The sequence below is a fragment of the Ranitomeya variabilis genome, chromosome 4 (genome assembly GCF_051348905.1).
Source record: "Ranitomeya variabilis isolate aRanVar5 chromosome 4, aRanVar5.hap1, whole genome shotgun sequence".
NCBI lineage: Eukaryota > Metazoa > Chordata > Amphibia > Anura > Dendrobatidae > Ranitomeya > Ranitomeya variabilis.
In genome coordinates this window covers 620,470,130-620,495,557 of record NC_135235.1, presented here as the reverse complement: position 1 = coordinate 620,495,557, position 25,428 = coordinate 620,470,130, and the positions used below count along the sequence as shown (strand labels likewise).

Genomic DNA, 25,428 nt, shown 5'->3' with positions numbered 1-25,428 from the left:
ACTGCGGACGTGCTGGGGCAGGAATGGAGGGTTTTATTCTATGGGTCAGTACGGTTATGGTGCTACCAAACTTAGATGAGGTTTTTGTTCTTTTTTGTTATACCAATTTAAAAGTAAAAATTTATAAAAAATAATAACTGTCTTCAGCTGCCATATTCTGAGAGCTATAAAAAAAATTGTTGTCAATAACTATTTATCATTGCTGCTATTTGCAGTACGAGCTGTAGTTTTTGTAATTAAAATGTTGGGGTCCGTACAACTTTTTTGATATATCTTTCTTGTATACCATTTTTTTGGATGCAAAGTGATTTAAAAAGAGCGATTCTATCATTTTGATTTTTTTTACATTCGCTGTATGGTCTAAATTATTTTCTTATTTTATCAGATCAGACAATTATGCATGCGGCGAATACCAAATGTATTTGTTCCTTTTTTTTCTTTCTCTTCAATATTTGTATTTTGAAAAAAGTGGGGTGTTTTTTTTTTTTTATTATTATTTTTTTTATTTTTTAGCATTCCCCTTAGGGAACCAGAACCTGCGTTCTCTATTGCCATCTGTTGTATAATCACCAGTCTCCTATATAGGTGGGCTCCGTAATGGGCTAACATGGCAGACATAGGGGCCTTCATTAGTGTGCAGGGCAATCCTGTGGCATGTGTCAGGGCATCAATGATGGTATCTACTATATAATTGTCTAAGGGTCACTTCCGTCTGTCTGTCTGTCACGGATATTCATTGGTCGCGGCCAGCCAGTGGGCGTAGACAAAAGGGCACGGGAGGCCAGGAAGTATGCAGAGCGAGTCCCCACCCACCCAGTACAGGCCCGGCCAGAAGCGCTGCAAAGGGGGCGGAGTCGTCGTGAGGAGGGAAGAGCCGGCCGGGACCATGGGCGCTGTTGGACCTACCGCAGCCAAAAGCCGTGGACTAAATTAGCGGCCGCGGTCAGTGATGATGGCCGCGACAGCAGGAAACAGCGCAGCACATGCGGCGGTGACAGCTGCGGACGGAAGGTGAGTGTATACTCCGTGGCCTGTGCAATATACTCCGTGGCCTGTGCAATATACTCCGTGGCCTGTGCAATATACTCTGTGGCTGCGCTATATACTATGTCGCTGTGCAATATACTATGTGGGTTGTGCTATCTTCCCTGTGGCTGTGCTATATACTACATCGCTGTGCAATATGCTAAGTGGCTGGGCAATATACTCCGTAGGCTGGGCAATATACTCCGTGGGCTGTGCTATATACTCCGTGGGCTGTGCTATATACTCCGTGGGCTCTGTAATATACTCCGTGACCTGTGCACTATACTCCGTGACCTGTGCACTATACTCCGTGGCCTGTGCAATATACTCCGTGGCCTGTGCAATATACTCCGTGACATGTGCAATATACTCCGTGGCCTGTGCAATATACTCTGTGGCTGCGCTATATGCCATGTCGCTGTGCAATATACTACGTGGGCTGTGCTATCTTCCCTGTGGCTGTGCTATATACTACGTGGCTGTGCAATATGCTAAGTGGCTGTGCAATATACTCCGTAGGCTGGGCAATATACTCCGTGGGCTGTGCTATATACTCCGTGGGCTCTGTAATATACTCCGTGGCCTGTGCAATATACTCCGTGGCCTGTGCAATATACTCCGTGGCCTGTGCAATGTACTCCGTGGCTTGTGCAATATACTCCGTGACATGTGCAATATACTCCGTGGCCTGTGCAATATACTCCGTGGCCTGTGCAATATACTCTGTGGCTGAGCTATATGCCATGTCGCTGTGCAATATACTACGTGGGCTGTGCTATCTTCCCTGTGGCTGTGCTATATACTACGTGGCTGTGCAATATGCTAAGTGGCTGTGCAATATACTACGTGGGCTGTGCAATATACTACGTGGCTGTGCTATATACGTGGCTGTGCAATATACTATGTGGGCTGTGCAATATACTACGTAGCTGGGCAATATACTACGTAGCTGGGCAATATACTACGTGGCTGTACAATACACTACGTGGCTGTGCAATATACTACTTGGCTGGGCAATATACTACGTGGACATGCATATTCTAGAGTACCCGATGCGTTAGAATTGGGCCACCATCTAGTGTTATAAAGTGATCCAACCAAATTTTTTTTTTTTTATAGACTATTCTGACACTTTGGACGACGACTATGAAGCCGTAAGTTTCCATTTTGGACCTGAGCTATCCGATCAGCAAGTGAAACTTCGCTTGCACGTTACATTTTTTTTGCTATACTTGTTAATGATGATTTAGTTTTTTTTGTAATCTTTTCTGTAATTTCAGGATGAGTTGGTCCTGGAAGATGGCGGTCAGAGTGGTTGTGTGTCGGCAGATGAACCTGGTGTATCAGGCAGTGTTACAGGAGAAGCTCCAGGAGGTGGAACTTCTCATCTCCCAGAATAAAGTGCAGCAGGTACAGGGGATGGGGGAGACACTTACATCCCACCTCCCTGTAGTTCTGCAGGTTGGGGATGGTCACTTTCACCATTCTCATCTTTTTTTTTAGGAAGAATTGCTCTTGGAACTTGCAGGTCGGAAAACTACGCTGTTCGGAAGCACAAAACCTTACCCTTCAAATCTGTCCATTGGCCATTTCTACAAGCCGTACTTTAAAGATAAAGTCACCGGAGTGGTAAGGGATTTTGCATTTTTTAAAATAATTTCCAGCAATTTTGGGACACATCAAACTTTTTGATCACTTTGTATTCTTTTTCATGGGGGAAGCAGAGCGAATAAAGAACAACAATTCTGGCTGTTCAGTTTTTGTTTTTTCTTTGCTTTACGACACTTAGATTATTGTTAAATAAATTTAAATTTTGAGTAATCTGACCTTTTTCATCTATTATTTTTTTTTTTTAGCTTTTTAATATTCAAAAACATTTTTCTGTATATAAATATCCACGTCCTCATTTAGTCGTCTCAGACAAAGCATGACACAAGGAGTTAAAGAAATTGTCCACTACTTGGATAACTCCTCATACCCCACGCTTGACCAGATAAAATAAAAATGCCTATAGTCAACTCCCTTGTTGGCGCCATTCCCACGGTATCAACACTAGTGGTCCGGGGGCTCCCGTGTGGTGTTGTGACACATGACCCTAGCGTCCAATCAGAGCTGGCGTCACTGTCTCCACCTTCAGACAAATTGAACATGGAGAGGAAGTCAGAGATCAGCTGCAGCCCAGACTTCCTCTTCATGTTAAATTTGACAGAAGGCGGAGAAAGTGACGCCAACTCTGATATGGGCGTCGTGGTCATGTGTCACAACACCGCTTCACAGCCCCGAGGAGACCAAGTGCCGACACCGCTGGAATTGCGCTAGCACAGGAGGTGAGTATTTATCGGGGCCAAACATTTAGATTAAGAAGGGTTTTCAAAGTAGTGGACATCCCCGTTAAGGAAGCCAGTTCTGGGTCGTGCTTCCCCTCTTCAGGTTCACTATTTGTTCCTTCCCCGGAGGGCTCCTTTAAACAAATCTTGAGTTCCTATCACTGTGAAACTAAAGGTCTGAATCTAGAGAACACGGTAAAAATATTGAGAATTCCTCTTTTTTTTTTTTGCAGGGGCCTCCAGATAATATGGAGATGATAGAGCGATCTTCTCATATTGTGAAAACCTTTAAAGAATTAACCAGTAGAAAATGTAAGTTGTCCGTATCCAGTATATGGAAATATACAAACCTGGGTGAGTCTGATTCCACTTTTCCTCCATCCTAGAGGCCACAGTGCTATGGTCCTCATGGATTACGTGGTCGGCCATAAATGTCTGTGGTTTCAACGTAATGCTCTACCGATTCTCGGCCTTTTGGCTAACATAAGTTGTAGTATCTGTTCTTATTAGCAGGTTTGGCTCGGCCTGCAGATTGTGGCGGCAAATGTACTAATGCACATTGAGTGGAAAATTTGAGGTGAACATAGGGCGGCTCCGATTGTCATTCCATCAGGTGACTTCCAGAATTGGAGCCATTGTACTAGTTTGAGAGTCTGGGGTACAGAAGTGCTCTGGGGTGCCGTAGGACTACTCAGGATGCAATTCACTGAATGGTATTGGAGGTGTTTGTGGTCATGAGGTTCTGCCTGCGCCTGCAACCCCCTCATTCGGACTAGACTGACTCTCCATTCCATTGCTGGGAGCAAGATGGGCGTTCCACAGACTTTGACGACCCCTTTCTCCCACCTTCTGTAGCTCATATATATACCGTATGTGTGTGTGTGTGTGTGTGTGTGTGTATATACAGTACAGACCAAAGGTTTGGACACACCTTCTCATTTAAAGATTTTTCTGTATTTTCATGACTATGAAAATTGTACATTCACACTGAAGGCATCAGAACTATTAATTAACACATGTGGAATTATATACTTAACAAAAAAGTGTGAAACAACTGAAATGTTGTCTTATATTCTAGGTTCTTCAAAGTAGCCACCTTTTGCTTTGATGACTGCTTTGCACACTCTTGGCGTTCTCTTGATGAGCTTCAAGAGATAGTCACCGGGAATGGTTTTCACTTCACAAGTGTGCCCTGTCAGGTTTAATAAGTGGGTTTTCTTGCCTTATAAATGGGGTTGGGACCATCAGTTGTGTTGAGCAGAAGTCTGGTGGATACACAGCCGATAGTCCTACTGAATAGACTGTTAGAATTTGTATTATGGCAAGAAAAAAGCAGCTAATTAAAGAAAAACGAGTGGCCATCATTACTTTAAGAAATGGAGGTCAGTCCGTCCAGAAAATTGGGAAAACTTTGAAAGTGTCCCCAAGTGCAGGGGCAAAAACCATCAAGCGCTACAAAGAAACTGGCTCACATGAGGATAGCCCCAGGAAAGGAAGACCAAGAGTCACCTCTGCTTCTGAGGATAAGTTTATCCACGTCAACAGCCTCAGAAATCGCAGGTTAAGAGCAGCTCAGATTAGAGACCAGGTCAATGCCACACAGAGTTCTAGCAGCAGACACATCTCTACAACAACTGTTAAGAGGAGACTTTGTGCAGCAGACCTTCATGGTAAAATAGATGCTAGGAAACCACTGCTAAGGACAGGCAACAAGCAGAAGAGACTTGTTTGGGCTAAAGAACACAAGGAATGGACATAAGACCAGTGGAAATCTGTGCTTTGGTCTGATGAGTCCAAATTTGAGATCTTTGGTTCCAACCACCGTGTCTTTGTGCGAAGCAGAAACGGGGAACGGATGGACTCTACATGCCTGGTTCCCACCGTGAAGCATGGAGGAGGAGGTGTGATGGTGTGGGGGTGCTTTGCTGGTGACACTGTTGGGGATTTATTCAAAATTGAAGACATACTGAACCAGCATGGCTACCAGAGCATCTTGCAGTGACATGCTATTCCATCCGGTTTGCGTTTAGTTGGACCATCATTTATTTTTCAACAGGACAATGACCCCAAACACACACTCAGGCTGTGTAAGGGCTATTTGACCAAGAAGGAGTCCAGAGTCACTAGACCTGAACTCAATCGAGATGGTTTGGGGTGAGCTGGAGCGCAGAGTGCAGGCAAAAGGGTCAACAAGTGCTAAGCATCTCTGGGAACTCCTTCAAGATTGTTGGAAGACCATTCCCGGTGACTACCTCTTGTAGCTCATCAAGAGAATGCGAAGAGTGTGCAAAGCAGTCAACAAAGCAAAAGGTGGTTACTTTGAACAACCTAGAATATAAGACATTTTCAGTTGTTTCACACTTTTTTGTTAAGTATATAATTCCACATGTGTTAATTCATAGTTTTGTTGCCTTCAGTGTGAATGTACAATTTTCATAGTCATGAAAATACAGAAAAATCTTTAAATGAGGTGTGTCCAAGCTTTTGGTCTGTACTGTGTGTGTATGTGTATATGTGTATATATATATATATATATATATATATATATATATATATATATATATATATATATATATATCGAAAAACTGTTTGTTTCTCCAGCGATCAGTCCAATGGTAGAGTAAAATATACCTTTTATTTATCCACTAGATGGTTGCCCGATTCTAACGCATCGGGTATTCCAGAATATGTATGTAGTTTTTTTTAATGAAGTTTTCAGAATAATGCAATTTATCCACAGGATTCGGCCAGCCGCGACCAATTAGCGAAGCATGGTTTAAATTCCACGCCAATTCGCGGGCGGACTGCGCCTGTCGCTGATTGGTCACGCCCGGCCGCGAACAATCAGTGAAGCCAGGGTCGGCTCTAGGTTTTTGACGGCCCCGGGCGAAAGAGTCTCCGTGGGCCCCCCTCTTTAACACATACCACGATTCATGATGTACAGATACAGCAGAGAAATATAGCACAGCCAAGTAGCATATAACACATCCCACAAAGTATATAGCACAGCCACATAGTATATAACACAGCCACGTAGTATATAGCACAGCCCAGGTTTTTGCGGGCCCAGGGCGAAAGAGTCTTAGTGGGCCCCCCTCTTTAACACATACCACGATTCATGATGCACAGATACAGCAGAGAAATATAGCACAGCCAAGTAGCGTATAACACAGCCCACGTAGTATATAACACAGCCCACATAGTATATTGCCCAGCCACGTAGTATATTGCACAGCCACGTAGTATATAGCACAGAGACGTAGTATATAACACTGCCTAGGCAGTATATAACAGCCACGTAGTATATAGCACAGCCACGTAGTATATAGCACAGAGACGTAGTATATAACACTGCCCATGCAGTATATAACACAGGCCACTTAGTATAGAGCACAGCGATGTAGTATATCGCCCAGCCACGTAATCTATACCACAGCCACTTAGTATATAGCACAGCCCACATAGTATATAGCACAGAGGTGTAGTATATAACACAGCCCACGCAGTATATAACACAGCCCACATAGTATATAGCAATGTGGGCACCATATCCCTGTTAAAAAAAGAATTAAAATAAAAAGTTATATACTCACCTTCCGTTGACCCCCCGGATCCAGGCGAGGCGTTTACCGATGCTCCTCACGACGCTCCGGTCCTAAGAGTGCATTGCGGTCTCGTGAGATGATGACGTAGCGGTCTCGCGAGACCGCTACGTCATCATCTCGCAATACCGCAATGCATGGACCGGTCACCGGAGCATCGCGAGGTGCAGGAAAGGCCTGGGCTGGATCCGGGGGCCGACAGAGGGTGAGTATATAATGATTTTTTATTTTTTTATTATTTTTAACATTAGATCTTTTTACTATTGATGCTGCATAGGCAGCATCAATAGTAAAAAAGTTGGTCACACAGGGTTAATAGCAGCGTTAACGGAGTGCGTTAGTCCGCGGCATAACTCGGTCTGTTAACGCTGCCATTAACCCTGTGTGAGCGCTGACTGGAGGGGAGTATGGAGGGGGCACTGACGGCAGGGGAGTAGGGAGCGGCCATTTTGCCGCCGGACTGTGCCCATCGCTGATTGGTCATGGCCGTTTTGCCGCGACCAATCAGCGACTTGGGATTTCCGTGACAGACAGAAAGACGGACAGAAAGACGGACAGAAAGACGGAAGTGACCCTTAGACAATTATATAGTAGATTAAAAAGTTCCAGATTTCTTCAGTTACAATATTGCATACATTCAATCCCTTATGGACGCCACATGTGTCTTCCTCCTTCCTAAAGTTGAGTATCGCACCAACTGAAAGAGTAATGCCAGAAAGATTTCTGTGTTTAATGCAGGAACCTAATCTAATATTTTGCCCACCGTACAGGGAGGAGTACAGATCTTTGCGAGTTAAGAAAAGCAGTTTTGAGTGACAGTTTACAAAAGATCCTTGAGCCCAAATTGTCCAAGTAAGTTCCTCCAGATCTACCCATCTGGTGTGGGAATTTCAGACCCACGTTGCCTGTCCATGTAAAGGGGTTCTCCCATAAAAAACTTGGATCACTAGAAGTATGACTAATGGGGGGTCTGACCCCCTGGGACCCTCTCTATTCACAAGAACCGTTCCAAGGCTGCCTGTATGGAAGGGAAATGAGCATGTGCGACCACTGCCAATCTCTATCTGTCGGAGCGGTGCTCGCACTTGCTCACTACCTTTCCAATCCAAGCACTTCATGTTGATCGGTGGGGGTCCCAGTGCTTCACCCATTGATCATACAGTCGTAACCTTTCCTGTGGATTTTATGTAAGAGACAAATGTTTTTTCTTTTCTTCACGCACTGACGGATATCCTCTCCAATGCCATTTATGATAATAATAATCCATTTATGACCATTCTGATTGGATTCTGATTAGTGGAAAGATTGAGGATTTTGGAATCCAACTCATTTTTACGGCATGTTTTAACTTTTATTACTTTATGTAACGCTTTCCTTTTAGGCTGGAATATCTGCAGCACAAGCACGACACTGCAAAATGTGACACCGACAAAAAAATGATTACAAAGCAGATGCGAGAGGTGGAGCAGGAGATCAGTGGTGTCAAGTACGTCACTTATTTTGCTAATATTTTTAGAGTCGCTCAACTCTACATTTGTTTCCATTTTGTACAAAGTTCTACAACTCATCCAGCAAAACATCCAGCAAAACAAGGAACATAGATGTAAAAAATATACACGTCATGGCTGTCAGAACGCAGATTGGCTCGTCATTATACAAGGATTCTCTTGGAGCTGCTCCAAGGGATCTGCACAATATGGAAAAAAGTAGGTTATTGAATTTGGCTTTTATTTGGCCCCATTACCACCAGTGTATAACATCTGGTCCCTCACCCTCTCTGTGTAACCTCTGCCCCCGCCATGTCATCTGCCTTTACTAACATGTGACAGAACGGCTGGTGGTGCAGAGCTCACTGATACCAGCGTGGTCCTGTAACAAGTCTATTCTCTATTATAGTCTTATCTCCCCATCACCTGTGAGTTCAAATCTCCTCTGGTATAACACCAACACAAACACAGCGCCCCCGCCGGGAGCTTCATGACCAAGCAGCTACATACAGCCTTATATCACAAAGCACAATGCCGAGCTTTGGATGCAGTGGTGTAAAGCTGCCACCACTGGACTCTGGAGGAGACGTGTTCTGTGCAGTGACGGATCACACTTCTCTATCTGACGTCTGATGGTGGAGCCTGGGTTTGGTGAATGCCAGGAGAACTTTACCCCCTGACTGTATTGTGCCGCTGTACAGATGTGGAGGAGGATAACACTACGGGATTGTTATTGGGGCGGCCTCGGCCCCTTAGTCCCAGTGAAGGGAAATCTTAATCCTTCAGCACAAGACATTGTGGACCATTGTAGCCTCCAGCTTTGTGGGAACAGTTTGGGGAAGACCCTTTTCTGTCCCCCATGATTGTGCCCAGTGCACAAGGACCGTACAGACATAGAGGGAAGTTGGGTGGAAGAACACGAGTGGCTGCACAGAGCCCGGACCTCAGCCCTTTCCAAGAGCAGAGATTACGACCCCGGCCTCCCCCCAACATCAGGGTCTGACCCCACAAATGCTCTTCTGGATGAAGGGTTAAAACTCCCACAGACTCCTCCAAAATCTTGTAGAAATCCTTCCCAGAAGATCAGGAGCCGTTATATCTGCAGAGGGGACGACTCCATATTATGTCTATGGATGTAGGAGGGGAGGTGAGAAAAGCTCCTGCAGGTGCACAATATGGATTATAGGTGTAGGTGGGATGTGGGGGGCACATTCTTTTTTCCATATAGCTTTTGTACTTAGTCACAACTTTGCTTTTTGAAAAATTTTAGGCAGAGACAGCTAAGCTTCATTTCTGAACACCGCCTATGGGCAGGAGGGGTGCTGTTTCTGACTTAAAATCCTCAAAAAGTTTTGAGTTCTGTGTTTTTCTGGCTCTGAGTCAGGTGTGCAGAGATACTGGCGCGGCCGTATAAAGCCAGATCTCCATTGATCGGAAGTATCAAACATTGCAAATTCCTTACATGGTGCTGTATTGGCGACATAGACATGAATTCCAAAATCCTTTTTTCTTTTTAGATCATTTTTAGTTTTTTAAGTAATCACATCTCATTCCTATTAAATAAAAAAAAATGTTATCATTTTTCTTTTTTTTCCAGCCAACTTCCAGAGGAAACGCTGTTGGGGAAGAGAACCGACGATCACAACTGGGAGAAGATTTCTAACGTCATTGTAAGTGAACCTGCAGCTTCTGTCCTTAGATGGCCATCTTAGTATTTGGCAAACCCTTATTATACTCCTATGTCACAGGAAGACATGTGTATATGTCAGAGTCGCCTGCCTGTGGGGATATATGTAGCAGAGGCTGATAGGGGGGAAGACCTACTGTGAAGGGGGCTTCATCAGTGCCGGATGGGAATATACATCTGGGAATACCTTGTATTCCTGCTTCTGATGGATCACACCGAACTGTTTTGTTCTGTTGGACGTGTGTAATCCAGGAGAACAAATCTCTCCGTCTGATAATTGGGGCACATGGAGCTCCAGTCACTTGTGTGGGCGAGCGATTACCGCTCCAACGTAGTGATGATCTGACATTATAATGTGTCTCTTCTCAGTTTGAAGGCGTCCACAATGCGGATAGGCTTAGTAATATGTGGCAGAACGATCTGCACTCACATCAACAAGGCGGACTGGGGAGAAGAGGAAACAAAAAAGTTACAAGAAATTACAGAAGAACACAACTTTGTCCACTGGGAAGAAATAGCCGAGGAGCTCAGGGTGAGTGTGTTACCTTCACATCCAGGTATGAGTCCAACATCTACAGTTGGTGCCCGAGTCCAACGTCTACAGTAGGTGCCCGAGTCCAACATCTACAGTAGGTGCGCGAGTCCAACATCTACAGTAAGTGCCCGGGTCCAACATCTACAGTAGGTGCCTGCATTCCCAAAAATGTGAGAAAGCCCCGTAGTACGCGAACAATCAGCGACAGGCGCCGTCCGGCCGCGAATTGGCGCGGAATTTGAACCCGATGTGTTAGAATCGGGCCACCATCTAGTATATATATATCTGTCATGCAGGGCTCCTGCACCTGTCCTATTCACTAGTACAAGACGTGCCTGGCGATCGTCCATATGTCACGGCAGGTCGCGCAGATGTGACGTCACGTCATCAGAGCCCTTCACCTCTTGGTGCGGAAGTGATAACTCCTGTATAGTTACATAGACTATCAGTTTTGTTTTAGTGATGCCTCATGTGTAACTCCTTGCAGACAGGGAGAACGGCCTTCCAGTGTCTCCAGCAGTTCCAGCTCAACAATAAAGATTTCAAAAGGAAAGAGTTCACTAAGGAAGAAGATGAGGTGCTGACGCATCTGGTGCATAGGATGAGGGTGGGAATGCACATCCCTTACCACAAGAGTGAGTGTGTTACTCCTTTATATATCCATGTGGCCACGGGAACTGCAGTAATCCGGCATCCTACAAGGTTCCAGGTTATCGGATATTCCAGACATGCATATTCAATGATATGGTAATGTGGCCTCAGAAGATCATGGTGCTGGTTTTTATCAGCATGGAACGAGCTGACCTTCTAATATCTATGGGGGTTTCCTGACTCTCTGAGGGAGCAGGATCTGGCATCCTTATACACAATACCATCCATTTTGTTTCCGAGGGGTCTGGCAGTGCTGGCAAGCCTTGTGTACTTGTTTGCTGGGAAGCTTTACGGGCACATTACCTTTAGGATGTGTGTATATTAATAATATGGGCATTCCTACCTTACGTTGGCCATAGGCATAAGATTGTTATTGTACGGAAAACCGAGATCTCTCCAAACTCCGTCATATACAGGAACACTCGACTTGACTAAGTGTTTTCAACAAAGAAAGAGGAAAATGCCACTGCCATATGGCTCTAGGAGCGGCTTATCTCACCTAAAAATAAAATGATCGGGGATTCTTCCCTTCCTTAGCCCCCAACATCATCCCTAGGGGTAGAATCATAAGGCTACATCGGATAGTCAGTCCGTTCCCCCAACTAATGGGCACAGAGGTCCCGTAGGCCGTAATTGGGATCTGATGATGTATTTTTTTTCAGTTGCCTATTTCATGGAAGGCAGAAACTCCATGCTGCTCTATCACCGCTGGTCAAAATGTCTGGATCCCTCTCTGGCCACATATCAGATATGTCTGAAACTGGAAGTAAATGCACATTAGGGTTATTCACTCGCTACTTTGCACAGAAAAATTGCTGTAACTCCTAAAGGATATGATCTATTGTACTGAAATTTAGAATGTACATACCTTGGTTTATGAGAAACTGATTGTTAGGGGTCGAGTTCCCGCCTCTGCACAGGGGGAATCTCGGGCCATCTCCGCTGCGGTCTCCCATTCTTCTGCCGCAGTGGAGTCTGCTCAGCAGAGACGTCGGTCCCAGCGTCTCACTCAGTCTGACTCTGTACAGAGAGTTACTGCTGCTTTTCCTGCTTCTGCCATTGAAGTCAGTGCTGGGCAGCGGCGAGCAGACGCTTCTGGGACTAAGTCCTGCTTTTCTCGTTCTGAGCATGCCCAGAGTAAGATCTCTCAGTGGAGATCGAGGGTCACATGATCAGACACTGCAGCTAAGGTCCTGTAGGTGCTCACGCTCTGTGGCAGCCTCTCATTGGTCCTTCCAGGAAGGTCCTGTACGTGCTGCTACTATTTAAGGCTCGCATGGCCGCACGGCCATGCGCTAGTATTGCTCTTTATTTATGTACTTTGCGCCAGTGTGGTCTTGTATGAGTGTGTTCAGGGACCCGGCTGAAATAAGCCCCTAGAATGCTGGCACCTCTGGCGAGGAGTTTGTATGCTTGGGTATTCAGGGACCTGGCCGAAATAAGCCCTTAAATGCTGGCACCTCTGGCGAGGAGTTTCGTGTGCATGGATGACCACTGACTGCTCTTGTTTAGGCAGTTAGCCTGTGCCTCTGTGCAGTCTAGCGGCGCAGTGCTTTGAGTTCACGGCTGATCTGTGAAGTAACAGAGTTAGCTAACACCGTCATTTAGTTCCGCTATTTGTTAGCAGCAGGTTCTCCTGCACGGTGGACCCCGGGCTGCGAACGCATCTATCATAATAAAATCTATATATTCATTTAGTGCGTTCCGCTAGCCCTAACACTGATGTTTTAAAGCAGGTGTTGAAAATGTCCAATGTTCGCATCCAAACATGCCTTCACGCGCCATTGCATATTGTTGAATGTATTCCGCAGGACGTTTGGGGTCATAGCCTGAATTTCTCACTATATTTTCTCTGAGTGCCTGAAATATTTTTGGTTTGTTACTGCGCAGTGTGACATCATATGATTTTGGTGGCCACAGTCCATTTGAGAGCACTCTATCATCAAAGAAGGCTTCAATACATGGTTTGAACAGCAGGTTTCAACCTCTAAACTTCTTTAAAAACTCACTTTGACACCTCTTTAAGGACTTTGTTTTCCAATAAGTTTTCAGAATGAAAACACGCTCCTCCAAACTGTACCTGTACATTGTTAACACATGAACAAGAAATTCGGCAGGAGTGAAATGCAAGCATCACACATGAACTACCGAAGCACAGAGAGCCGGGCAGCAAGTCTATCTCATAGTGGAGACAACCGATGGGGCGACAAGTCAGTGAGACCAAGAATGTTTCTCGTCACTATAATTGTATTCTTACATCTCATGAACCAAAGTATGTATAGTCCATATTTCAATACAGTCGACCTCCTCTTTTAGACGTAACAGCATTTTTTTCCAGGCAAAGTAGAGAGTGAATCACCCTTATCAGCTGGTCCTAAAAATAGTCATGGAATGAAGAATGTAGGATGAGACCTAGTGTAACTTTTTAACTCAAGGTAATCATTAAAAATTAGGATTTCCATTTCAAGAGGTAAGATGGTAACAGACTAGAAAAAACTGTTTATACAGTTCAGCCTCTCATTCTGGAACTAGAGGAAGGGAAAAACTGTAAGATAAGAGCCACATTTCCTTCTTTAACCCCTTCGCGACATGCGCCGTACTAGTACTGCGCTGCCGGCACTGCAATTGTGCCAGCCGCAGTACTAGTACGGCGCATCGATCACCGCGGTCTCACACTGAGCGCTGCGGTGATCGGGTGCGGGTGTCAGCTGTATATGACAGCTGACACACCGCAGCAATGCCCACGATCGGCGCTATCGCCGATCGCGGGCATTTAACCCCTCTGATGCCGCTGTCAGTAGTGACAGCGGCATAGAGGGGGATCGCGCAGGGACGGGGGCTCCCTGCGCTCTCCCACCGGAGCAACGCGATGAGATCGCGTTGCTCCGGTGATCTGGAAGGAGTCCCCGGATCCAAGATGGCCGCGGGACTCCTTCCGGGTCATAAAATGACCTGGCTTGCCGGCGCCTGCAAGAGCTGCTGAGAGCAGGCGCCGGAAAGCCACCTAAACCTGCCTGTCAGATCGTTGATCTGACAGAGTGCTATGCACACTGTCAGATCAACGATCTGATCTACTACAGTGATGTCCCACCCTGGGACAATAGTAGAAAGTAAAAAAAAAAAAAAATAGAATGTATAAAAAAATATAAAAAAATCCCCAAATAAAGAAAAAAAAATTGTTCCCATAAATACATTCCTTTATCTAAATAAAAAAACAATAAAAGTACACATATTTGGTATCGCCGCGTCCGTAACGACCCGCTCTATAAAACTATCCCACTAGTTAACCCCTTCAGTGAACACCGCAAAAAAAAAAAAACAAGGCAAAAAACAACGCTTTATTATCATACAGGCGAACAAAAAGTGGAATAACACGCGATCAAAAAGACGGAAATAAATAACCATGGTACCGCTGAAAACGTCATCTTATCCCGCAAAAAAAGAGCCGCAACACAGCATAATCAGCAGAAAAATAAAAAAGTTATAGCTCTCAGAATAAAGCGATGCAAAAACAATTATTTTTTTAATATAAAATAGTTTTTATTGTGTAAAAGCGCCAAAACATAAAAAAATTATATAAATGAGGTATCGCTGAAATCGTACTGACCTGAAGAATAAAGCTGCTTTATCAATTTTACCACACGTGGAACGCTATAAACGCCCCCCCCCCTAAAAGAATTTCAGGAATTGCTAGTTTTTGTTCATTCCGCCTCCCAAAAATCGGAATAAAAAGCGATCAAAAAATGTCATGTGCCCGAAAATGTTACCAATAAAAACGTTAACTCGTCCCGCAAAAAACAAGATCTCACATGACTCTGTGGGCCAAAATATGGATAAATTATAGCTCTCAAAATGTGGTGATGCAAAAACTATTTTTTCCAATAAAAAGCATCTTTTAGTGTGTAATGGCTGCCAATCATAAAAATCCGCCAAAAAAACGCTATAAAAGTAAATCAAACCCCCATTCATCCCCTTCTTAGTTAGGGAAAAATTAATAAAATTTTAAAAAATGTATTTATTTCCATTTTCCCATTAGGGTTAGGGCTGGGGTTAGGGCTGGGGTTAGGGCTGGGGTTAGGGTTGGGGTTAGGGTTTGGGTTTCAGTTAGAATTGGGGGGTTTCCACTGTTTAGGCACATCAGGGGCTCTCCAAACGCGACATGGCGTCCGATCTCAATTCCAGCCAATTCTGCTTTGAGCAGTGCTCCTTCCCTTCCGAGCTCTGCCGTGCGCCAAACAGTCGTTCCCCCCCATATATGGGGTATCAGCGTACTCAGCAGAAATTGGACAACAACTTTTGTGGTCCAATTTCTCCTGTTACCCTTGGGGAAAAAAAATGTGGGGGCTATAATATCATTTTCGTGGAAAAAAAAATATTTTTTATTTTCACGGCTCTGCGTTATAAACTGTAATGAAACGCTTGTTGGTTCAAAGTTCTCACAACACATCTAGATAAGTTCCTTGGGGGGTGTAGTTTCCAATATGGGGTCACTTGTGGGGGGTTTCTACTGTTTAGGTACATCAGGGACTCTGCAAATGCAACATGACGCCTGCAGACCAATCCATCTAAGTCTGCATTTCAAACAGCGCTCCTTTCCTTCCGAGCTCTGCCGTGTGCTTAAACAGTGGTTTCCCCCCATGTATGGGGTATCAGCGTACTCAGGACAAATTGGACAACAACTTTTGTGGTCCAATTTCTCCTGTTACCCTTGGGGAAAAAAAAATTGCGGGCTAAAACATCATTTTGTGGAAAGAAAAAATGATTTTTTAATTTCCACGGCGCTACATTCTAAACTTTAGTGAAACAATTGGGGGTTAAAAGTGCTCACCACACATCTAGATAAGTTCCTTAGGGGGTCTTCTTTCCAAAATGGGGTCACTTGTGGGGGGTTTCCACTGTTTAGGCACGTCAGGGGCTCTCCAAACGCGACATGGGTTCCGATCCCAATTCCAGCCAATTTTGCATTGAAAAGTCAAACGGCGCTCCTTCCCTTCCGAGCTCTGACATGCGCTCAAACAGTGGTTTATCCCCATATATGAAGTATCAGCGTACTCAGGACAAATTGCACAACAACTTTTGGGGTCCAATTTATCCTGTTACCCTTGGGAAAATAAAAAATTTGGAGCGAAAAGATCATTTTTTGTGAAAATTAATATGAATTTTTTTTACAGCTCTACATTGTAAACTTCTGTGAAGCACTTGGAGGTTCAAAGTGCTCACCACACATCTAGATAAGTTCCTTAGGGGGTCTACTTTCCAAAATGGTGTCACTTGTGGGGGTTTCCACTGTTTAGGCACGTCAGGGGCTCTCCAATCGCGACATGGGTTCCGATCTCAATTCCAGCAAATCTTGCATTGAAAAGTCAAATGGCGCTCCTTCCCTTCCGAGCTCTGCCATGTGCCCAAACAATGGTTTACCCCAACATATGGGGTATCGGCGTACTCAGGACAAATTGTACAACGACTTTTGTGGTCCAATATCTCCTGTTACCCTTGGTAAGATAAAACAAATTGGATCTGAAGTAAAAAAAAATTTTAAAAGTTAAATGTTCAAATTTTTTTAACCCCTTAGTGACAGAGCCAATTTGGTACTTAATGACCGAGCCAATTTTTACAATTCTGACCACTGTCACTTTAAGAGGTTATAACTCTGGACCGCTTTATCGGATCCCGCTGATTCTGAGATTGTTTTTTCGTGACATATTGTATTTCAAGTTAGTGGTAACATTTCTTTGATATTACTTGCGATTATTTATGAAAAAAAGGGAAATATGGCGAAAATTTTTAACATTTTGCAATTTTCAAGCTTTGTATTTTTATGCCCTTAAATCAGAGAGATATGTCACACAAAATAGTTAATAAATAACATTTCCCACATGTCCACTTTACATCAGCACAATTTTGGAAACAACATTTTTTTTTGTTAGGGAGTTATAAGGGTTAAAAGTTGACCAGCAATTTCTCATTTTTACAACACCATTTTTTTTTTTAGGGACCACATCACCTTTGAAGTCATTTTGAGGGGTCTATGATAGAAAATAACCAAGTGTGACACCATTCTAAAAACTGCACCCCTCAAGCTGCTCAAAACCACATTCAAGAAGTTTATTAACCCTTTACGTACTTCACAGGAACTGAAACAATGTGGAAGAAAAAAATGAACATTTAACTTTTTTTTGCAAACATTTTACTTCAGAACCATTTTTTTTAATTTTCACAAGTGTAAAAACAGAAATTTAACCACAAATTTTGTTTGGCAATTTCTCCTGAGTACGCCGATACTCCATATGTGGAGGTAAACCACTGTTTGGGCGCACCGCAGAGCTTGGAAGTGAAGGAGCACCGTTTGACTGTTTCAATGCAGAATTGGCTGGAATTGAGATTGGACGCCATGTCGCGTTTGGAGAGCCCCTAATGTGCCTAAACAGTGGAAACCCCCCACAAGTGACACCATTTTGGAAACTAGACCCCTTAAGGAACTTATCTAGATGTGTGGTGAGCACTTTGAACCCCCAAGTGCTTCACAGAAGTTTATAACGTAGAGCCGTGAAAATAAAAAAATCGCATTTGTTTTCACAAAAATGATTTTTTCGCACACAAATTCTTATTTTCACAAGGGTAACAGGAGAAATTAGACCACAAAAGTTGTTGTGCAATTTCTCCTGAGTACGTCGATACCCCATATTTGGAGGTAAACCACTCTTTGGGCGCATCGCAGATCTTGGAAGAGGAGTGTCGTTTTACTTTTTCAATGTAGAATTGGCTGGAATTGAGATCGGACGCCATGTCACGTTTGGAGAGCCCCTGATGTGCCTAAACAGTGGAAACCCCCCACAAATGACACCATTTTGGAAACTAGACCCCTTAAGGAACTTATCTAGATGTGTGGTGAGCACTTTAAACCCCCAGGTGCTTCACAGAAGTTTATAACGTAGAGCCGTGAAAATAAAAATAAAAAAAATCGCATTTTTTCTACAAAAATGATCTTTTTGCCTCCAAATTTTTATTTTACCAAGGGTAACAGGAGAAAATGGACCCCAGAAGTTGTTGTACAATTTGTCCTGAGTACGCCGACACCCCATATGTGGGGGTAAACCACTGTTTGGGCGCATGGCTGAGCTCGGAAGCAAAGGAGCGCCATTTGACTTTTCAATGCAAAAATGACTGGAATGGAGATCGGATGCCATGTCGTGTTTGGAGAGCCCCTGATGTGCCTAAACAGTACAAACCCCCCAAAAGTGACCCCATTTTGGAAACTAGACCCCCCATGGAACTTATCTAGATGTGTAGTGAGAACTGTGAATGCCCAAGTTCATCACAGAAGTTTATAATGCAGAGTCGTGAAAATTAAAAATATATTTTTTTTTAACAAAAAAGATTTTTTAGCCCCCAAGTTTTTATTTTCACAAGGGTAACAAGAGAAATTGGACCCCAAAAGTTGTTGTCCAATTTGTCCTGAGTATGCTGGTACCCCATATGTGGGGGTAAACCACTGTTTGGGCGCATGGCTGAGATCGGAAGGGAAGGAGCGCCGTTTTGGAATGCAGACTTTGATAGAATTTTCTGCTGGCGTTATGTTGCGTTTGCAGACCCCTAATGTACCTAAACAGTAGAAACCCCCAACAAGTGACCCCATTTTGGAAAATAGACCCCCCAAGGAACTTATCTAGATATGTGGTGAGAACTTTGAATGCCCAAGTGCTTCACAGAAGTTTATAATGCAGAGTAGTGAAAATAAAAAATATATTTTTTTCCCACAAAAAAGATTTTTTAGCCCCCAAATTTTTATTTTCACAAGGGTAACAAGAGAAATTGGACACCAATATTTGTTCTCCAATTTGTCCTGAGTATGCTGGTACCCCATATGTGGGGGTAAACCACTGTTTGGGCGCACGGCAGAGCTCAGAAGGGAGGGAGCACCATTTGACTTTTTTAGCGCAAAATTGGCTGTCGTGTTTGGAGACCCCCTGATGTACCTAAACAGTGGAAACCCCCCAATTCTAACTCCAACCCTAACTCCAACACACCCCTAACCCTAATCTCAACCCGATCCATAATCCTATTCACAACCCTAACGATAATCACAACCCAAACCCCAAAACGGCCCTAATCTCAACCCTAACCATAACCCTAATCAAAACCCTAAATCCAACACACCCCTAACCCTAATCTCAACCCTAACCTCAAACCTAACCCTAATCCCAACCCTAACCCTAATCCCAACCCTAATCCCACACGTATCCCTAATCCCAACCCTAATCCCAAACGTAACCCTAATACCAACCCTAATCCAAACCCTAACCCTAATCCCAACTCTAACCCTAACTTTAGCCCCAACCCTAACTTTAGCCCCAACCCTAACCCTAATTTTAGCCCCAACCCTAGCCCTAACCCTAACTTTAGCCCCAATCCTAGCCCTAACCCTAACTTTAGCCCCAATCCTAACCCTAAATTTAACCCTAACCCTAACTTTAGCCCCAACCCTAACCCTAAGGCTACTTTCACACTAGCGTTAACTGCAATACGTCGCAAATGCGTCGTTTTTGCGAAACGCCGCATCCAGCAAAAGTTTTTGCTGGATACGTTGTTTCGTCATAGAGTAACATTAGCGACGCATTCGCGACGCATTTGCGACGCATTTCCAAACGGTGAATGCGTTTGGCGGCGTTTGGGCGTATGGTAGCGGTCCGTCGGGAAAACAAAACGCTACATGTAACGTTTTTTGCTCCCGACGGTCCGCTTTTTCCGACCGCGCATGCGCAGTCGGAACTCCGCCCCCACCTCCCCGCACTTCCCCGCACATCACAATGGGGCAGCGGATGCGTGGGAAATATGCATCCGCTGCCCCCGTTGTGCGGCGGAGACCACACTAGCGTCGGGAACGTCGGCCCGACGCGCAGCGACGGGTTGTTCCCGACGCTAGTGTGAAAGTAGCCTAAGGCTACTTTCACACTTGCGTCGTGTGGCATCCGTCACAATCCGTCGTTTTGGACAAAAAACGGATCCTGCAAATGTGCCCACAGGATGCCTTTTTTGCCCATAGACTTGTATTACCGACGGATGGCCACACATCGCGTCCATCGTGCACTGGATCCGTTGTGTTTTGGCGGACCGTCGTCACAAAAAAAGTTCAATGTAACCTTTTTTTTGTACGTCGCGTCCGCCATTTCCGCGCATGCTTGGCCGTAACTCTGCCCCCTCCTCCCCAGGACATAGGCTGGGCAGCGGATGCGTTGAAAAACTGCATCCACTGCCCACGTTCTGCACAATTTTCACAACGTGAGTCGGTACGTCGGGCTGACGCATTGCGACCGCCCTGTACCGACGCAAGTGTGAAAGAAGCCTAAGGCTACTTTCACACTTGCGTCGTACTCGGCCCGTCGCAGTGTGTCGGGCCGACGTACCGACGCTAGCGTTGTAAGCGCCGCACAACGGGTGCAGCGGATGCTGTTTTTTCAACGCATCCGCTGCCCCATTGTGAGGTGCGGGGAGGCGGGGGCGGAGTTCCGGCCGCGCATGCGCGGTCGGAAATGGCGGACACGTCGCACAAAAAAAGTTACATGTAGCGTTTTTTTGTGCCGACGGTCCGCCAAAGCACGACGCATCCGTCGCACGACGGATGCGACGTGTGGCAATCCGTCGCAATGTGTCGCTAATGCAAGTCAATGGAGAAAAAACGCATCCGCAAGCACTTTTGCAGGATGCGTTTTTTCTCCAACGACGCATTGCGACGGAAGCCAAAAAACGCTAGTGTGAAAGTAGCCTAACCCTAAATTTAGCCCCAACCCTAGCCCTAACCCTAGCTCTAATTTTAGCCCCAACTCGTCTCTCCTGCCGGCCGGCAGATGGCAGCAGATGGCGGGCGCACTGCGCATGCGCCCGCCATTTTCTTTCCCGAGGAAGAAGCCGGCCGGCAGGAGGAGACGCAGGAGGACACAGGGACACCGGGTGAGTATGATAGGGTCCCCGAATCCCCCTATTTCTCTGTCCTCTGATGTGCGATCACATCAGAGGACAGAGAATTACAGATCGCTTTTTTTTTTTTTTTTTTGTGGTCGCCGGTAAGCAGTTAATTACCGGCGATCGCAAAACAGGGGTCGGTAAAAACCGACCCCGATCATGTTCTTTGGGGTCTCGGCTACCCCCGGCAGCCGAGACCACAAAGATCTTCCGGGCGGCCGGCGCACTGCGCATGCGCCAGCCATTTTTTCCCCGGAAAAAAGATGGCGGCGCCCATCGGGAGCCACGAGGAGCACCGGGGGAGATAGGTGAGTATTGGGGGGCTATTGGGGGCCATCGGGGACCCTATTTCTCTGTCCTCCGATGTGCGATCACATCGGAGGACAGAGAAATTAAATGGCAAATTTATTTATTTTATTTTTTTTTTGAGACCGCCGGTAAACGGTTAATTACCGGCGATCGCAACTCGGGGGTCGATAAAAACCCCCCGAATCATGTTCTCTGGGGTCTCGGCTACCCTCGGCAACCGAGACCCCAGAGAAAATCCGACTCTGGGGGGCGCTATTCACTTTTTTCACAGCCCCGTTAATTAACGGTGCTGTGGTTTAAGTACCCTTAGCGGCCGCCGTTAAAAGGCGTATCGGCGGTCGTTAAGGGGTTATACATTCCAAAAATTCCTGTTATTCATTATGCACAGTGCGGGGCTAGGGTTCCTGGGCATGCGCACTGCGCTGTTCAGACGCTCCCCCGGTCCCCCGCCTTCCAGCGTTGCCGTAATATACAGGTTTCCTTGCCAGCGTTTGGAATGAAGCAGCCGCAAATAACAACGCTGGAAGGCGGGGGAGCGTCTGAACAGCGCAGTGCGCATGCCCAGGAACCCCAGCCCCGCACTGTGCATAATGAATAACACAGTGCGGGGCGGGGATTCAGCAACAGGGTGGCCGCACTGCCCGCACAGGCGCAGTCAGGCACCCTGCATCTGACCTATTATGGACAATGAAGACTGCGCCTGTCCCAGGCAGGCACGCACAGCGCAGGCGCCGGATTTAAGAAGAAACAGCGCGAAGGGGGCGGCGACCGCATCCCCAGAAGAGAAGAGTGACGGCCGTTGGGAGATTCACAGAGGAGACTTCAGACCGCCTCCAGGTCTAAGGACAGGTAGTTAGGGCAAATTTTAAAACGCTTTATTGAGGGAATAACGGAATAAAAAAACTAAAAGAGCCACCTTGTTAGACTGCAGCATTACTGCTGCACAAGGTGGCTCTTTTAGTTTATAACGGCTGGAGGGGGTGACAGTGGCCCTTTAATAAAATTTTTGAATGTGGTTTTGAGTACCTTGAGGGGTGCAGTTTTTAGAATGGTGTCACTTTTGGGCATTTTCTGTCATATAGACCCCTCAAAGTCACTTCAAGTGTGAGGTGGTCCGTAAAAAAAATGGTTTTGCAAATTTTGTTGCAAAAAAGAGAAATCGCTGGTCAAATTTTAACCCTTATAACTCCCTAACAAAAAAAAAATTATGTTTCCAAAATTGTGCTGATGTAAAGCAGACATGTGGGAAATGTTGGTTATTAACTATATTATGTGATATAACTCTCTAATTTAAGGGCATAAAAACGAAAAATTTGAAAATTGCTACATTTTCATAATTTTCGACAAATTTCCGTTTTTTTCACAAATAAATGCAAGTCATATGGAAGAAGTTTTACCACTATCATGAAGTACAATATGTCACGAGAAAACAATGTCAGAATCACCAGGATCCGTTGAAGCGTTTCAGAGTTATAACCTCATAAAGTGACAGTGGTCAGAATTGTAAAAATTGGCTCTGTCACTTAGGTGAAAACAGGCTTCGGGGTGAAGGGGTTAAAGAAAAAAAATCTTTCCTGAAATAATCAAGGCCCTTAGATACTGGTGTCCTGGCCAAGGTTTGTGTCATCTCCCCAGATCCCATCCTAAATGTTTCCTAGTATACACATGCTATATAGTAAGATGCAAAATAAACAACTTAATTTTTGTGTATACGTCCATGGTATGAGACCACTTCGAGACTCATCAGTCAGAGAACACTGAATCTGAACTTACCTGTCCTGCTGGACTACAGTACATGGCTTTCAAATAAGGAGAATTACTGCATAGAACCCATTCTGAAAATAAAAAGCACTTCATATCAGATTATTGATTGGCTGGAAAAAGAAGGTTTCTTGGGTCAAGAAGGATTTTCTTTGGAGATATCTTCACTGCTCCTTTGGTAGTCACCACACATAGTAGTCGCTAATCACTTCAGGCACACTAGCCTTTACCAATGACTTGGGTTGGGTTATGAGGTATTTTTAATCTTAGGGGGTAGAGTCTTAATTATGATAATGTAATCTGGTGCCCAAAGGTATAAGGTGATCCCACCATACACTGCTGGTTTCTTCTTATGTGGAATAGAAGCCTTTGGTCCCCTTAGTGTCTGGGTGAGACTGATACCTGAAGTATCACTAGAATTGAGCAAAATACACTAGAATTGAGCAAAATAATTCTCAGGATTCTGGTCCAGCGGATATGTGAATAGTCTGTGACCACCAGACCAGAAAGCTGCAAAGTTTTTCCAACTTGCCATCATCCCGAGCTCTGCTTTTGTAGGTCTGACATGACATCATACCTGTATAACTATGCAAAGATAATGACACACCGGATCTATCAGAAAAGCAGCAGGTGTTTCTGGCAGGTAAGGACACCTTTGTAGGGAGTCCCAACTAGCAGCCACAGATTCCTGATGTGCAGACCGGGTCCTGCAAATCTTTTTGCCCAACTCTACGAATCACAAACTAAATGCTACTCATGAGTAGTTGTGTGAGTTGCATTTGGAGCGCACCCACGCGTAAGGGCAGTGGGGTACTCGGTACCGGGTCCTTCTCAGTTCAGGGGATGTCACGGTGGCCCGACCCAGCCCGTGGCCCTTTGAGGGGCGCCCAATTAAAGGTGTAGTTGTTAGTTGGTACGGTGTTCGTGATGCCACCTGTGGTATTCGGTCAGGGTGACCGACGCTGCTTAGGGGTCCGCTGGGGTGATGGAATGGCAGCTAGATGGTATACCTTCCCACAGGTGAAGTATGTCCCCAGGGCTTCCCAGATGTATAGGTGATGATGGTGGACGCTGTAAGGCGCAGTGAATAACGAGGACACAAAGGTTGTAGTCTCTTCACCTTTTACTGAAGACTTCAGCACCCACAGCCCAGAGCACTAGTCACAGGGCAGATGGAATCCGTCCGGTCCGAAGGCACATCCAGAGTTCCCTTATCCAAGTGGAAATCAGTAGCCTTCCTACTAGCGTCTGTGTGTTGTAGCACCTCCCTGCTGAGCACCACGGGATAGTCCTCACAACTTTCGTAGATGTCTCTGATGTTATCCCTCTCTGTCCCCCAGATGGTATGGATAGGACAACCCGTATGACGGGGTAGGCCTGGAGTTATTTTATAGGGACCCTAGCATCGCCCCTCTCCCACAATTTGTCTCCGTGTCTTCTTAGGTATTAAGGTTGGACAGCCAACTTGGAATTAACTGCCCTTCCGATTTCTGAAGTAATACGTAGAGTTAATTACTCCCTCGGTGTTCCGGCCACCGGCTACGCGCCTCAGAAGGAGGCTGCCGATCTTGGGGCAGGTCTCCTCCCGGTATTATCTCCTTGTGCTGAGACTTCGTTTCTCACTCTCCACAATATACTTCGCTTTGTGTCCTTTCTTAGGATGCTGCCGCAATGGGTGCAGGCGCAGCTCCGTAACGCTCTATCTCGTGCTTGGCCTCTGTCAGGATCCCACCTCTGACAGGGACCCTCTGTCTGCAGCTCAAATGTTCCTCCTTCTCCCCCTGTCTGCCTGACAGGTCCTCTCTGGGTCGAACCCAGGTAGCTTCTCCCTAACTTCCTATGCAGCCCACCAGTTTTACCCGTGTGTGAGGAGTGCCCTAATAGATAGAAGCAAGGCTCCCCCTGGTGGACTGGAGTGTGAAGCGTAGTGTGTGACTTGTGATACCTGGTAAGGTGAACTCCTTTAGTACCATCAGATGTAATATCACTCCCCCTGGTGGAAGAGCGACATTACTGCAACGACCAGGACTCTGGGGCGCTGCACCTTACTTGCAGACTATCTGCATACAACGGTTATAAACAA

At 45.4% G+C, this 25,428-nt stretch overlaps 2 protein-coding genes across 5 annotated transcripts in view; one reads left to right on the top strand and one right to left on the bottom strand.

The window, feature by feature from the left end:
• LOC143766085 (coilin-like) overlaps positions 1-25,428 on the bottom strand; it is an 833,506-nt gene that overhangs the window by 471,123 nt on the left and 336,955 nt on the right. The window lies entirely within an intron of this gene.
• LOC143766083 (snRNA-activating protein complex subunit 4-like) overlaps positions 1-25,428 on the top strand; it is a 34,344-nt gene that overhangs the window by 7,432 nt on the left and 1,484 nt on the right. For 2 of the 4 annotated variants that reach the window (XR_013213519.1, XR_013213520.1), the window contains exons 3-12: positions 2,146-2,180; positions 2,307-2,436; positions 2,530-2,655; positions 3,587-3,665; positions 7,726-7,807; positions 8,337-8,441; positions 10,040-10,112; positions 10,499-10,661; positions 11,152-11,299; positions 11,978-12,304. Coding sequence is in view for 1 of the 4 variants with exons in the window: in XM_077253468.1 (XP_077109583.1) it covers positions 2,173-2,180; positions 2,307-2,436; positions 2,530-2,655; positions 3,587-3,665; positions 7,726-7,807; positions 8,337-8,441; positions 10,040-10,112; positions 10,499-10,661 (766 nt within the window). In the remaining 3 variants the exon portion in view is untranslated. Of the gene's footprint in view, positions 1-510; positions 1,012-2,145; positions 2,181-2,306; positions 2,437-2,529; positions 2,656-3,586; positions 3,666-7,725; positions 7,808-8,336; positions 8,442-10,039; positions 10,113-10,498; positions 10,662-11,151; positions 11,300-11,977; positions 12,305-25,428 lie in introns of those variants that run through there. The other 2 variants (XR_013213521.1, XM_077253468.1) reach the window with 2 other exon arrangements.